Source organism: Phaseolus vulgaris, chromosome 3, assembly GCF_000499845.2.
Source record: "Phaseolus vulgaris cultivar G19833 chromosome 3, P. vulgaris v2.0, whole genome shotgun sequence".
Taxonomy (NCBI): Eukaryota; Viridiplantae; Streptophyta; class Magnoliopsida; order Fabales; family Fabaceae; genus Phaseolus; species Phaseolus vulgaris.
Genome location: NC_023757.2, coordinates 30,865,465 through 30,881,320, shown reverse-complemented (window position 1 = coordinate 30,881,320; position 15,856 = coordinate 30,865,465). Strand labels below are relative to the sequence as shown.

The 15,856-nt window shown below is 29.0% G+C and overlaps 1 protein-coding gene and 1 pseudogene across 1 annotated transcript; both read right to left on the bottom strand.

The window, feature by feature from the left end:
* Window positions 1-3,427: 3,427 nt before the first annotated feature.
* LOC137807100 (polyubiquitin) lies at window positions 3,428-5,143 on the bottom strand. Its single transcript, XM_068607556.1, has 2 exons — window positions 5,063-5,143; window positions 3,428-4,712 (listed from the first exon to the last, which is right to left on the bottom strand). Exon 2 carries the CDS (start codon window positions 4,710-4,712, stop codon window positions 3,567-3,569), a length of 1,146 nt encoding a protein of 381 aa, XP_068463657.1. The 5' UTR covers window positions 5,063-5,143; the 3' UTR covers window positions 3,428-3,566.
* An 8,499-nt stretch (window positions 5,144-13,642) lies between these two features.
* On the bottom strand, window positions 13,643-15,646 carry LOC137807101 (polyubiquitin-like; annotated as a pseudogene).
* Between the last annotated feature and the right edge of the window lie 210 nt (window positions 15,647-15,856).

The following is a 15,856-nucleotide window of genomic DNA, read 5'->3' as shown; positions in this document are numbered from 1 at the left end:
TTAACATTCACAACCAACTACCAAAACATCATCAATCAATTCTAAACACATAATAATTTTTTAGTACGTACTAATTCAAATAATAATTTTTTTCACAACAAAACAACCTTGCAAGAGAAAATGGTGCATGTGAACATGTCACCTTCACATCCAGATTATCTAACCTAGGGTGTGATGTATATTTTATGGTAAGTGTATTGTGTTAGAAGTAACAATTTGTCTCTAAGGACGAATATCGAACTGACAATGAACCGTTGAATTATCAAGTATAAGATTCACTAAATAGGAAAATAATAATAATAAAATTTGTTGGGAGTTTGTTATAATGATTGCAAGAATTATAAAGAAAGTAAGTCAAAGAATTTGTTGGATCAATTGGAAAAATTTGAATTGTGGTTCATCTTTCTTACCCTGTATTTTGAAAAGCATAGTAATGTTCTATCCTTTGATTGATGTTGATGCCCATATTAAAAATTATTTATATTGATTCTTCACATATACAATTATTTAGAAAGTCTCTTAAATATCAATTTCTCGCATATAAAATTATTAAGAAAGTCTCCTAAATATTGATTCCTCGCATATTTATAAAAACTTCTTAGAATTACGATTAGATGTTCATAGCAATTAACACAAATCTATTCCTAACATTCAAATATGTTAAGCATTGTCATTTGGGTCAGAAACTTATAGATACTTTCTAGTCAAATTTAAGGATCTTGATCCTGGTAAACAAGCATTACAAATAAAATGGCAATACCAATCATCATTTCTAGTCAAATTTAAGGATCTTGATCTTGGTAAACAAGCATTACAAATAAAATGACAATACCAATCATCAATCAAAAACAGAATATTATATTTAAATATACATCAATACATACGAGTTTGAACAAATTACTCACAATCCCAAAGGATAGAATTACCCACTCATGTTGGCCATTACAAGCATGGAAAGTAAGAAAAGAAGATTCAGGATGTTTTTCCTTGACGGTTGCTTACTCAAAGGTTTTTTAACACCTTTTATTCTCCCAATTGATATCTAAGATTGTGTCTCGCGCCTCATAACCTAGTTGGGCTTGAGCTAAGTGACTTCTCGCCTGAACATGATTGGGCTCGCTTGGGCGTAATTGAGTTCACTTGGACGAGTTGGACGAAGAAAAGTCCAACATCTTTGGAGTGATCTCCTGGGCAAGATTGAGCTCACTTGGGTGAGATCCTCTGGGAGCTTCTGGCTTTGACGAGTGTTGAAACGTTCAACTTTCCCTTTTTATCTTTGTTTATTCTCCTTTTGCCCTTTCATCTTCATTCTTCCCAAAAATCTTGAAATTAACACAAATTTGAAAATAAATTATTCTTTTTCATATTATAATCACAAAATATGTAAAAAATTTAAATCCATAAATTAAAGATTATATTATAATTATTTTATCAATTAATATTCATAAATATCTTTTTTTAATATGAAATTACTGAAATATGTCACTTATTGCAATATTGTTGAAAGATAAAACTAGTTTCTCAACCTAATTAGATGGTTGGGTACTCCAAAGAAGCTCCAACTCCAAAATACACAAAAATAACACAACCTACACCACAAAATCTTCATTAACAATCAGATACTGAACTAGCATAACTAATTTTAAAATTAGTCAAATCACGTGAATATAGATGATCTAATATACAAAAAGATTCGAAGAGAAAAAATGAATTTATTTTAATAAAAAGATATGAAATTTGTTCTATTCATTATTAAGATTTCAAAGAAGAAATCTAATTGACAATATAATCTAATTATGGATAAAATAAAAATCTAAAAAAATGTAAAGAAAAAAGAAAACATTTTTCTAAAAAATTATAATTATATCAAAATAAAACTTGAATAATTATTTTTTTTTATTTATATAATTTTTTGTATTTTAATAATAAAATATTTATTATCTTTTTATTCTAAAATTGTTTTTTAGGTTCTTAAAATGTTGTTGCTTTCGTGACCTACTATGATGTTTTTCTCATTAAATTTCAAGTTTATATTTTTTTATAGTTAGTATAGCTATTTGGGATCATCACACTCATTTATTTTCGGTTTTTCTTCCCTAGATTATGTTCATCAAACGTCACATTTCAATACCTAATAATTATACTTTTAGTTTTTATATTATAGAATTTGTACGCATTTAAGTTTGTGCAGTAATCAACAAAGAGATATTTCTCTCTCATAATCATGTTTTTTCTTTAATTATAGAATAATAATGTAGTCTATGCAACTAAAAATTTATAAATTGAGATGTCAAATTGATTATTTCTTTCGTTTTTAATATATTATCATGATCATATTTTAATGGACATCTATCCAAAATATATACGCAAATATTCAATTAGACATTTGATTTATCGTTAGAATACACATCATTTATACATACCATCTCTAACTATGATGTCAACCGTAAATTTTGGGTTCAAATATTAATAAATTTGCCCCACCTATTGATAAACTTTTGAAAAGAGAATAGAAACTATTGTATCGCTAATATTATATAAATATTACTATAAGACAGACTTCATCGTATTTTAAAATTTTCATTTTAATTAATTGATACAGATTCAGCTTAAATTCTTTCAATAAATATTGAAAGAAATATGTTTTATATTGTTTATTTTTATAACCGATATAGTATCATTATCTAAATGTATTGTTTGTGTAGTTATGCATTTTATTAAAGAAAAGAATATTTTTATTCATTAAAAGATAAAATTGTTTAGTTAAAAATTACAACAATTGTTATATATACATAGAAAATAGAAGATTCATTGTTATAATTAATATTAAAATAGATATTTTAATACTAATTTTAGGAGTGAATAATAATTAATAAGGCAAACTAACTCAGTTCAATAAAATATCCAATGATATTTAGATAGCATTCAAAATAAACTATATTTTCATTAAAACATCGAACACAAACAGCAGGCAAAATAATACGACGCTTGCGAGTAAAAGAATATGAAACTTGGAGACCCACATTATACGAACCAGAAGTCCAGTATCGACAAAACAGTAATCATTGTATATAAAATAAATTATTTACTAAAATAATGTAAGAATACAATTCCAAAATTATCTCATAACGCTTCTTTATCTCTCACACTGGTTCCTCGTTAGGAAGGAAGTTATAACACATTATGATATATCAAGTGTCGAGCAAAGGGATGACCTGGTCTCATATCATGACCCAAACAACTGATCTGGTTAAGTTGAGGAACAGGGACTAATGGCACAAGCCCTAATCAATAAATAAACAGTACAGGGGTCAGGCTTGCTTACTCTAATTTAGGCTTTCCAAAGTTCAGTCCCAGAAAAAAAAAAAAAATCTGCCTAATCAAGATTCAATAACCAAAGAGTGGTGCAAATTTCTGATGAAAGTAATTTGTGAAACGAAAAAGATATTTTTTATTTGATTTCAGAACACACGAGTTCACTATATCAGTTTGAAACACAGACAGCAGTACATGCACAAGCTAATGATCAAGGGTACAAAGAAAGAACACTTGGACAATTGAAAAGCTTAGAAACCACCGCGAAGGCGAAGGACAAGGTGGAGGGTGGATTCCTTCTGAATATTGTAGTCTGCCAAGGTGCGACCATCTTCCAATTGTTTCCCAGCAAAAATAAGCCTCTGCTGATCTGGTGGGATGCCTTCTTTGTCCTGAATCTTTGCTTTCACATTATCAATTGTATCAGAGCTCTCCACCTCCAAGGTAATGGTTTTCCCTGTCAGAGTCTTCACAAATATCTGCATTCCACCACGAAGCCTCAACACCAGGTGCAGAGTGGATTCCTTCTGGATGTTATAATCAGCAAGGGTACGCCCATCTTCCAGCTGCTTCCCAGCAAAGATAAGCCTCTGTTGATCTGGTGGTATGCCTTCCTTGTCCTGAATCTTTGCCTTCACATTATCGATGGTGTCAGAACTTTCAACCTCCAAAGTAATGGTCTTTCCTGTCAACGTCTTTACAAAAATTTGCATTCCACCACGAAGCCTCAAAACCAAGTGCAGAGTAGATTCTTTCTGGATATTATAATCCGCAAGGGTTCTTCCATCTTCAAGCTGTTTCCCGGCAAAGATAAGCCTCTGCTGGTCTGGGGGAATACCCTCCTTATCCTGAATCTTGGCTTTCACATTATCAATGGTGTCTGAACTCTCCACCTCCAAGGTAATGGTTTTCCCGGTCAAAGTCTTGACAAAGATTTGCATGCCACCCCTTAAACGAAGCACCAAGTGGAGGGTTGACTCCTTTTGAATATTGTAATCAGCAAGGGTTCTTCCGTCCTCAAGTTGCTTCCCAGCGAAAATCAGCCTCTGCTGGTCTGGAGGGATGCCCTCTTTGTCTTGGATCTTGGCCTTGACATTATCAATGGTGTCTGAACTCTCGACCTCAAGGGTAATGGTCTTCCCAGTCAAGGTCTTGACAAAGATTTGCATGCCACCCCTGAGGCGAAGCACGAGGTGGAGAGTGGATTCCTTTTGGATATTGTAATCGGCAAGAGTGCGACCATCCTCGAGTTGCTTACCCGCAAAGATAAGTCTCTGCTGGTCAGGTGGGATACCCTCCTTGTCTTGAATCTTGGCTTTCACGTTATCAATGGTGTCAGACGATTCTACCTCGAGGGTTATGGTCTTGCCAGTCAAAGTTTTCACGAATATCTGCATCTGTACAATCACAAACCAATCCATAAGAACAGAGACATATGTAGACACTACAGTCAAATCACAAAACCCTAAATCCTCAAGAAATAAACAGAAAAAAATGAAAATAGAAAACCCTAATTAGAATCGAATATTATGCTAATTAAACTCGCATATCTCAGAATCGAAAAGCAATTGCATGAATCTAGATTCAACGATGATAAAAGCAGACAACACAGATACAACATTCAAAATTGAAAACATCGGAACGAGGATACGATGATTAATGAAGCCATAAGCAAAACCCATGAATTGAAGTTAATCCCATGAGGGTGAGGAAAAAGATGAGAAAGAGGGAGAAGAAAGAAAAGTACCTTGAGAGGGGAGATGAAACGATGAAAGATGTGCGAAATGAAGAATAGAGCGATGAATGGAAGAATAGAGCGATGGTTAGAATATATAGCTTGTTTGTGAGAGACGCAATGACAAAAATATCCCCATACTAACTAATAAAGTTTGCCACGTGTACTATGAAGATAAGGCTGACACGCAATGGATTACTTTTCATCAACGGTGTCTACAGCATAACAGATTATAAAAGTTAAGGACAGAATCTTATAATATCTTTTTATGAAAGTAAGTTAATATACCATTAAATTTAGAATTCAGACTTTTAAACAAAACTCTGATTTATAAAAATTAAAAATTATTTTTATTAAAAATAACTATGGTATGATAGAAATATTTCACGATAAAAAAAACTTGTTACTACATTAATTGATTTAATAAAAATAATATGACATTTTTGAATTATAAAAGTTATATTTCAGTTTTTAGTAAAATTATTTTTTTTAGAAACTTTACTAACAGATATTTTCTGAAAGGACATTTGGTAGAAGAAAACATTTAAGTTTTTCGATAATCTAAAAATTGAAAATCCATATTTTGAATAATGCGATTGAATGCGTGTGGCCAACGGTGTAACCGAGGAAGCCAACATTGACTGAATTTCATGGTTACGATTCGAAAGAAAAAAGAGTTTGAGATGAAAGTCCAAGCTTTGCTATCAATATTTCGTATATACTTTTCTTTGAATAACTGACCGACGGCGAAATGGTAAGCTTCATCATTCGCGGGTGTAATTGTGTTTTATTTATTTATTTTTTAAATATTATTATTTCACTTTTATTTTTATATTCAGTGTTTTTTATTTAATATTTTTTTTATTATTTTCTTTAGATAGCATTATTTTTACTTTTAAATATTTATAAAATTGTAGTGATTTTAAATATTTATAAAGTTATATTAAATTTAAATGTTTATAAAATTGAAATAGAACAAAATTTGAAATTTAATAATTAAAAATTAAATATATAAAAATTTATAAAAAAATATTAATACAAAGAGGATAAAATAAAATATTTTATAGTTATTTTGATGTAAATAAATATTACGGATAAAATAAATATAAATTCTAAATCTTAAAACTTAAAACTTAAACTTTAAGGGCTTGTTTGCTTTTGGGGGTGGCACTGTAGGCACAGACGGATGTTGGGTGCCACCCCCGTTTGGATCTGTAGATGGGTGAGGGTGAGGGTGAAGGTGAATGGAAAGGAGAGTGGTTTTTGGTTCATCTGTGATATGAGGAGATAGGAGGGTGAGAAGGGTGGAAAGTCATGTAGGATTCCTTCATTTACCATGTTGCCCCTTATTCACGTTACGCACAGTAACTCTTTCTGCCACGATGAACCATTATATAAGTGCCTTCGAAGACCACCATATCTACACCACTTCGAAGACCACCATATCTACACCACATATACATCTAGCTAGCCTTGACAGAGAAAGAGTTGCATTGATATAGTGCTTGGAGAGGGTCTTCAGTGAGAATAGAGGTAGGAGAGTGAGTTTGGTGGTTCATGTGTGTCCTGAGTTACGTTTTTTTTTATTTCAGTTTGAACCTAATCGATTATTTCAGCTTCATGTTTGCTCACATAATCGGTTATCTGGAAATTTTTGGCAACCATAATCGATTATGGGTCATGTGTTATTTTGACCATAATCGATTATGAAACTAACATAATCGATTATGAAACTAACATAATCGATTATGTTAGTTTTTGCATTACAAACATAATCGATTATGTTTGTGGATAATCGATTATGTGACTTTTTGAAGGGAACTGAAAATCGATTATGTTCATAGTTTTCAGATTTATGTTTAAATTTTCTTTGGAATTGAATTTGTTTAAATTATTTGAAAGTAATTATTGATGTTAATTACTTTATAATTTTAGATCTGGATATTTAGGAGAAATTTATTAATTATATTAGTAAATTAATTATTGTGATAAGTTGTTTGTGTAATTTTGTATTGGAAGGAAAGATTATATTGAAATATGAATATTTATTTTGTTACATATGAATTAAAATTATAAATATGAATACATATTTTAAAAATAGTAATAATAATAATGTTTAGTGTTTCTTTTGTTAGGTTATACATAATTTATAATCTTATAATTAAAAAATTATAAAAAAAGGTTGTAGTAATTAAAAATACAGTCAAAGTTTGGAGAAGAAAATAATAGAAAATGATCAAATTATACTTATATTTAAAATTATGTTTAATTATTTCTTTAAATTTTACATTTTTTTATTTTATTTATAAATAAAACTTTAAATTATTTTAATTAACTAAAATATGCACAAAATTAATAATTATCGTAGATAGTTATTAGTGTTTAAAAATTAAATTGTTTATAAGAAATAGTTTTTTATTTATAAATAATATTTTTAGGGTTTAGGGTTAGTTAATATTTTGGACATAAATTCATATTTCATTTCTATATTCTGTTTTTTTTAATTCATTTCAATTTTATATTATTTTTTAAGTTATAATTGAAACTTACAATTATCTTAATTATGAAAATTATGTACGAAAGTAATAATCATTTTTTTATTATTTTTTTACACATAGACAAAAAATATATTTTATTATTATATATAATGTAATAGAAATTAAATAATATAATAATAATTATTTTAATTAACTTAAATATCCTTTAAACTAATTAATATTTCATTTTCCTATTTATTTATATACAAGGGTAAATTTGTAATCTTACCATTTACACTATTCAAAATATATTAAAATACTCTCATAACTATCCCATCATTCACACTTTTCAATAAATTTTCTTCACACATCCACTCTAACATCTCCCAATCCAAACACATTCAACTTTCTCCACACTTTCTTCACACTTCCACTCATCCACAACCTCTAATTCAAACACACCCTAAATTCTAAATTTTAAACAAATATAAAAAATATTATATAATTATATTTGTTATTATAATTTTTGCACTGAGGAGGAAGTTGTGAAAGATTGAGTTAATTATTAACCTGAACAATAAATCATATTTTTATCTTAGTGATCAAAGTCGTTATGTTTGATTAGGATTTTCCCTTATCTTACTGGTGGTTTTAACCTTATATCAATCATTGAGTCGGATTAGAGTTCATCCGCTTGTATTAAGGCTGAATGTCTAAGTAAGGCAAGCAACATCAGTGTAGAGGAAAGGAGACATGACCAAACTCTCTTTCATGTCTATATTTATTATTATAATTTATGATATATATTTATATATAACTTCTTATTTATATAATTTTTTAATTTAAATATAATTTTATCTTAATTTTTATTTTAAAATTATAATTTATACATTTTTATTAAATTTAATAATAAATTTATTTATTTAATTTTTTATTATTACATACATATCATTAATGAATAACTTAGTTTTTATTTATAATTTTTTAAACCATTCAGTTAAATTGTTTTTTATAAAATATCCAAACAATTTTATTTAATTTTTACTATTACTTATTTTGATATCTTTTTAAATTTTCTTCTATTTTAATTTTATAAGTATTTAAATGTATTACAATTTTATAAATATTTAGAAATCAAAATAATACTATCTGAGAAAAAAATTAAACATGATACTAAATAAGAAAATAAAAATAAAAAGGTGTTGGATGAAAAAATAAAAGTGAAAATCTATACCTATATATAAAGGATATTCTCCACTTTAACTGTTCTAAATTCTTTTTCTACTTTATCCTTACTTAATATTTTATTTTATTAATTTATTTTGGTTATTTGGATATTTTATAATTTTAGAAGTTAATAAAACAGTTTTTTAATTTTCAATAATATTTTATTTTATTTGTTGTTACTTAACTGGTTGGAGAGTTGAGAGATGGTACACTACTTTTTTGTTTTAAACTGCTCTTCTTCTCTATTAAATAAAAAAAAATTAAAACTTAGTTAAAATTTAAAGATATTTGTTAATATTTATTGTTAGATGTGGACTGCATTAGCAGGAGAGTAAAAACATTGGTACGTTATTTGTCTCTATTAAATAAAAATTAAAGATATTTGTTGTGTCGTCCTCCTTCACTAGGTTTTTTTTGCACACGTAGTCTCGCTCTCGAATAGTCACTATCAAATACAATAACAAGATTCAGATGGTCGAACTAACCAAAAACCTCCAGAGTCGTCTGATGGGAACCAAGGATTGAAACACCATCAGTTCTACCATCAGATGACATTGTTGTACGAAAATGATATACTGTTTGGGATATCAAAAAATTATTCAAACTGCATCAAAACCAAGTTTTGTTTTGCATAGAGAAAAAAAAAACTTTAATATGAAAGATCGTCCCAACTTGCATCATCTTCCTTATATTAGATAGATTATTCCACTGCAGTGAGAGACACATTTTCATGTAAAGTGTTTTACTTTATTATCACTTGACATTGTGGTTTCTTTGTTTTTAAATCTCCCATACAGGAATTTTTCTCTCAAATATGTTATAACACCCACCAATATCACTCACCTAATATTCATGTGTTATGCTTCAATACTTTCTTTTATGTGTCATTTAAATTTTATAAATGTCAATGTAGTATTTATTTTCAAGTTTCTATTTATTAATTTTACTGCTAAAATTTATTTTGTATAAAAACCGGAGGCAGATTCAAAAAGGGATCAATGAGTTTATTTAAACTATAATAATTTATAATTTTTACTTGATATTTGATATTTTTTTTATGATGATTGTATATTCGCTCATGTGATTTTCAATGCCACGGTTAGTTGTTTTCTAAAATATATGAGCTTTACCACTAGTATGTGTTTTTGATGTTTATGTTTTCATAACTTTTATGTTTCTCCCTAATATCTAAAATTTGATATTTGGCTTGCATACAGGTCACATGGTTACTCTAAATGTTTATGACTTGAGTCAAGGACTTGCACGACAACTTTCGATGTCATACAGCTTTCGATGTCGCTATTGAAGGCATACAGCTTTCGATATCGCTATTGAAGGCATACAACTTTCGATGTCGTTATTAAAGACATATTGAAGACATACAACTTTCGATGTCGTTATTGAAGACATACAGCTTTCGATGTCGCTATTGAAGACATACAACTTTCGATATCGCTATTGAATACATACAACTTTCAATGTCAAATCGATGTCGCTATTGAAGGCATACAACTTTCGATGTCGCTATTGAAGGCATACAACTTTCGATGTCGCTATTGAAAGCATACAACTTTTGATGTCGCTATTGAAGACATACAACTTTCGATGTTGTTATTGAAGACATACAACTTTCGATATCGCTATTGAAGACATCCAGCTTTCGATGTCGCTATTGAATACATACAACTTTCAATATCAAAAGCATATCATGTACTTAGATAATTTATGTGTCTTTTCATATGTATTTATTAAAATCAACTATAAATTTATAATTTTAATATAAGTGTGCGAATAAATATATATAAATAATAAAAATAAAAAAATCAAATACACAGGACCTGTGTTCCGCTATTAATAATAAAGAGTTTGTCTTTTATCAAGCGATGTTGATAGATTAATAATTTCATGTAATTTAATTTGACACGGCAATAGGTATTGATAGGTTCACATCACTTTTTCTATCTTCAGAATTATGAATTTAAAATTTTAATACCTATCTTCAGTTTTGCCAGTTTGTATTAAATTTTGCTAAATTCATTAATAACCCTTTATCATTTATTGTTTTAATATGCAATTTAAATAAATTACATAATGAATTATCCTTTATGTTTAAACTCAAATAATAAAAAGGTGGCAATACAATTATAGATTCAAAAGCAAGTATATATATATCAATTTTAATGAAATATTATTTTAATTAAAAAAATAAGGAAGTATGATATTATCATATCAAAATATTATATATTTTCTTTAAATTTTAAATTATAGTTATATAAATATCAAATCAAACTATCAACTAACAATATTGAATAAAATTTAAATAATTATATAAAAAATTAAAAATAAAATATATGTATAGGTTACAAAATTAAAAAAAAAATATAATTTTTTAAGTTACCTAATCAACTAAAAATATATTAATTATTTAAATAATAAAAATGACAAGTATGGAATCGTAAGTAAATAAATATTGAGATAGATGAAAATAATAAAGACAGAATAAATATATATATGTTTCAATATTCAATTTAAAAAATTAGATATTATTCATATTTAGAACATGTTAGGACAATAAACATTTGTCGTCCTCAACTAAAATTGAAGAAAATCTTTACATATTTGAATAAAACTAAAATTTAATAATATATAATTGTAATTTAAATTATACATAATCATTATTTTGTATAATTAATCTAATTTTGAAATTTAATTTAATTAGTTATTTTAGTTAACAGTTATATATATATATATATATATATATATATATATTTACCAGAAGAATTTATGATTTTAACAAGGATTTTATAATATAGTAAGTTCTAGTGGTTTTTGGTGAAAATGGTGATTACATTTTTTTCATAATCTATTCATATTCCTTCCTTTAACCTCTTAGCTAATTAGCTTCTTTCCTCTCTCTTTCTCTAATAAAAAAATTTAGAACGATTTTGTTCCTTTTTTACATCTTCGTTGTCAAATCTTTACGTTGTTTTTTTTTATATTCTCTATTATAGATTTAATACTTCCCTCTCCATTTTTTATTTTTTTTATTGAGGTTCGTTTCAAATTTTGAATTCTTCTTTATGATTTCAGGTGTCTCTTTGAATGTGGTTATCTTATTTTATAAAAGATTTTAAATTTGAAATTTCCTCTCAGAATTTTCTACAAAGAGAAAATTCATAAAATTCATCTAGTGAGAATATGATAAGTTTTTAAAAACTATGTATTGATATAATATCTTCTCCATTTTGTACTTGAATTATTTACTACGAGGTTTATGTTATGTTTTAATTTCTCTCCATAATAGAGAGAAGGAGATATTTTTGAAAGATTTCAAGTTTAGAATTTTCCCATGTTATGTTTTAGTTTCTCTCCATAATTTTAGGTCTCTCTTAGAAAAGATTTTTTTAAAAGAATTCAAGTTTAGAATTTTTCCATGAAGTCTTTTTGAAAGGAAAATCAAGCAATGAAGAACAGTGTAAATTTTCAATTAGGGTTTCAATTTTAAACTATATTATCAAGTTTGTACTTTTAAGATTAAAATGAAGTTAACAACTATAATTTAAGTTCATTTTGGTTTATTAGTTTAGTGATTTACCATAACCATATTCAATAAAGAATGTCATATGGTTTGGTAGGAATGAGAAATATTTTATTTTTGGATAAAAAAAAATTGTCCCAACAAAATGAACTACAATTTCCATGCATATCTCTCTTGATATTATTACACATAATTTACAAACAAACTTTAAAAAACTATCAACAGAAATAATTAGGTCGCTAAAATTAAAAGAAAATTTTAAAAAAGTTATTAACATGTAGAATAATCAGGTCACCTGATAGGACAAAATTAAAAGGATAAATATTATGGTCAACTAATGTTTCCAATTATGTAAAATATAATTTATTGCTTTTATCTAAATTATTTTCCTAAAAAAATATCTATATGAAGTTTTATTAACCCAATCAAAAGAAAAATACTAAAACATCTCTTATACATAAATTCTTTTTACCAATATAAAGAGAAATTAGATATAGCTTGGTAATAGAAGCATAGGAAGGTAAGCTTAATATCGCCGAATCCTTAGTTGGCCATTTTTTAGTGATTCCACCATGAAATGTGCTTATAAAGTAAAGCGCGACATACATTGAGAACCGCGTGTCCCAGAGTTTTACAACACTGACACAACACACAAAAAAACATAACTCTTATTATTTTATTTAAAAAAGTTTTTTATTTTTTAAATAAACTCATTCTATATGTTAAACGCATTCTATAGCAAAATAACATACTTGTAATTTGATTGAGTATAACTTTTTTATTGGGAGAAGATTATTATAGAGGAATTATCTAGGAATACAATAATACAGTATGGTCGAGTTAAAGCACATTGAAGCTGAAATCATTTTTACAGAACCCTTTTAAGAACAAAAAGAAACACACTAAAACGACTTTATAATTATATAGCCATTAGCCAATTAATAACAATTATAACATACCAAATAAAAACAAAGATGTTTATAAAAATTAATCTTCAAATAAGTACACAATACAACAAATCTAGCTGATAAACACCACCAAATACATATAGTCAATTATCATCTTATTATATATTATATATTCTCTACAATAGAGAGAAAAAAATAGTTCACGAGCAATATGAAGCTTAGAGAGCTAAGGACATCCACAACAGTTGCTTAACGATCCAACAGGTTTCAGACCTAATACTTCTACTGTTATGAATTTAAATTCAAAAGGTGTTTGTTACATGTGGTCTTAACAAAGATCGGAAAGACAAAGATCAGAAATTAGTTTAAAGACTGATTTAGTAATTAATATATTTCTATATTCGAATTAATATATTTCTATATTCGAATTACTCGAGAAACATAGGGAAATTAGAATACTGTATTTATAAATCAGAATAGGGCGGAGCAATAGTCAATAGAGCAGTTTCAGAATACAACAGCTGCACATCACAGCAACACCTAACACGGAGCAAACCAAGGTACACAATAGATGTTAACATCCAATAGGAAAACGCTCAAAGGCCACCACGAAGGCGAAGGACAAGGTGGAGGGTGGATTCCTTCTGAATGTTGTAGTCTGCCAAGGTGCGACCATCTTCCAATTGTTTCCCAGCAAAAATAAGCCTCTGCTGATCTGGTGGAATGCCCTCCTTGTCTTGAATCTTTGCTTTCACATTATCAATTGTATCAGAGCTCTCCACCTCCAAGGTAATGGTCTTCCCTGTCAGAGTCTTCACAAATATCTGCATTCCACCGCGAAGCCTCAACACTAAGTGCAGAGTAGATTCCTTCTGGATGTTATAATCCGCAAGGGTACGCCCATCTTCCAGCTGCTTCCCAGCAAATATGAGCCTCTGCTGGTCTGGTGGGATGCCTTCCTTGTCCTGAATCTTTGCCTTCACATTATCAATAGTGTCAGAGCTTTCAACCTCCAAAGTTATAGTCTCCCAGTTAAAGTTTTCACAAAAATTTGCATGCCACCCCGAAGCCTCAAAACCAAGTGCAGAGTGGATTCCTTCTGGATGTTATAATCCGCAAGGGTTCTACCGTCTTCAAGCTGTTTACCAGCAAAAATAAGCCTCTGCTGATCCGGAGGGATGCCCTCCTTGTCTTGAATCTTGGCCTTGACATTATCAATGGTATCTGAACTCTCCACCTCCAAGGTTATGGTCTTTCCAGTTAAAGTCTTCACAAAAATTTGCATGCCACCCCTAAGCCTCAAAACCAAGTGCAGGGTGGATTCCATCTGAATATTATAATCGGCAAGGGTTCTTCCATCCTCAAGCTGTTTACCAGCAAATATCAGCCTCTGCTGATCCGGAGGGATGCCCTCCTTGTCTTGGATCTTGGCCTTTACATTATCAATGGTATCTGAACTCTCCACCTCCAAGGTTATGGTCTTTCCAGTCAAAGTCTTCACAAAAATCTGCATACCACCTCTCAAACGAAGCACCAGGTGGAGGGTGGACTCCTTCTGAATATTATAATCGGCAAGGGTTCTTCCATCCTCAAGTTGTTTACCAGCAAAAATCAGCCTCTGCTGATCTGGAGGGATACCCTCTTTGTCTTGGATCTTAGCTTTGACATTATCAATGGTGTCAGACGATTCTACCTCGAGGGTTATGGTCTTGCCAGTCAAAGTTTTCACGAATATCTGCATCTGTTCAATCAGAAACTAAAACATCAATAACATAGACATGTGTAGTATAGCCATAGTTCAACCACAAAACTCATGCCTCAAATGATAAAAGAGTTTGAATCACAAAAACCTAATTATAAACCGATGAAGTATACAGGAAATTTTGCTAACAACAAACGGATTACATAATCAATCAGACCACAAACTCTAATTCAACCATAAACTCTAGCCCTCAGAAATGACTAAAAAATAATAAATCACGAACCCCTAATTAAAAACCGAGAAAGTGTACAGAAAATTTTGCAAACAACAAACAGATTACAGAATCAAACAGACCACAACCCACAGATCCTTCAAAACGAGAAAAGAAATTAAACCACAAAGCCTAATTAAAAGCCGTAAAAAATATTGCATAAAACAAACGGATTAAAGAACAAGAAAAGGGGACATAATCGGTTCTGGTTCAGCAACGACAAAACGGACCAACAAAGATGAACATAAGGAAATGATCGAAACATGAATATGATCAACGAAGAAGACCTAAAGTATAACTTAATAAGCTGAGGTTAATCAGATTGCGATTTGGTAAACAAATAAGAAAAAGGGAGAGAAGAGAAGGTACCTTGAGGATTAAGACGAAAACTCAAATCGAAAGATTAAAAACTGCAAATTAGGTTTTTGAGATAGGGATTTGGGAATAGAGCGATATATGCAAGGAAGAAGGTATGAAGGAGTGGTATTTATAGCTTGGTTGCCCTGACTAAATGACAAAAATATCAATGGATTAACAAATAGTAATTTGCCACGTGTATTGTGGTTGTAACTGACACGGCAAGATATAGGTTTCTTTCTACACTGCTCTGGTAGATTCTATATTTTGCTTCTAGCAAAATAATTTCCTTACACCAATTCCTCTTTTATTTCTTTTGTGATTTT

Coding starts and splice junctions, on each gene's coding strand:
- LOC137807100 (XM_068607556.1), bottom strand. CDS start 4,712: ATGCAGATATTCGTGAAAACTTTGACTGGCAAGACCATAACCCTCGAG.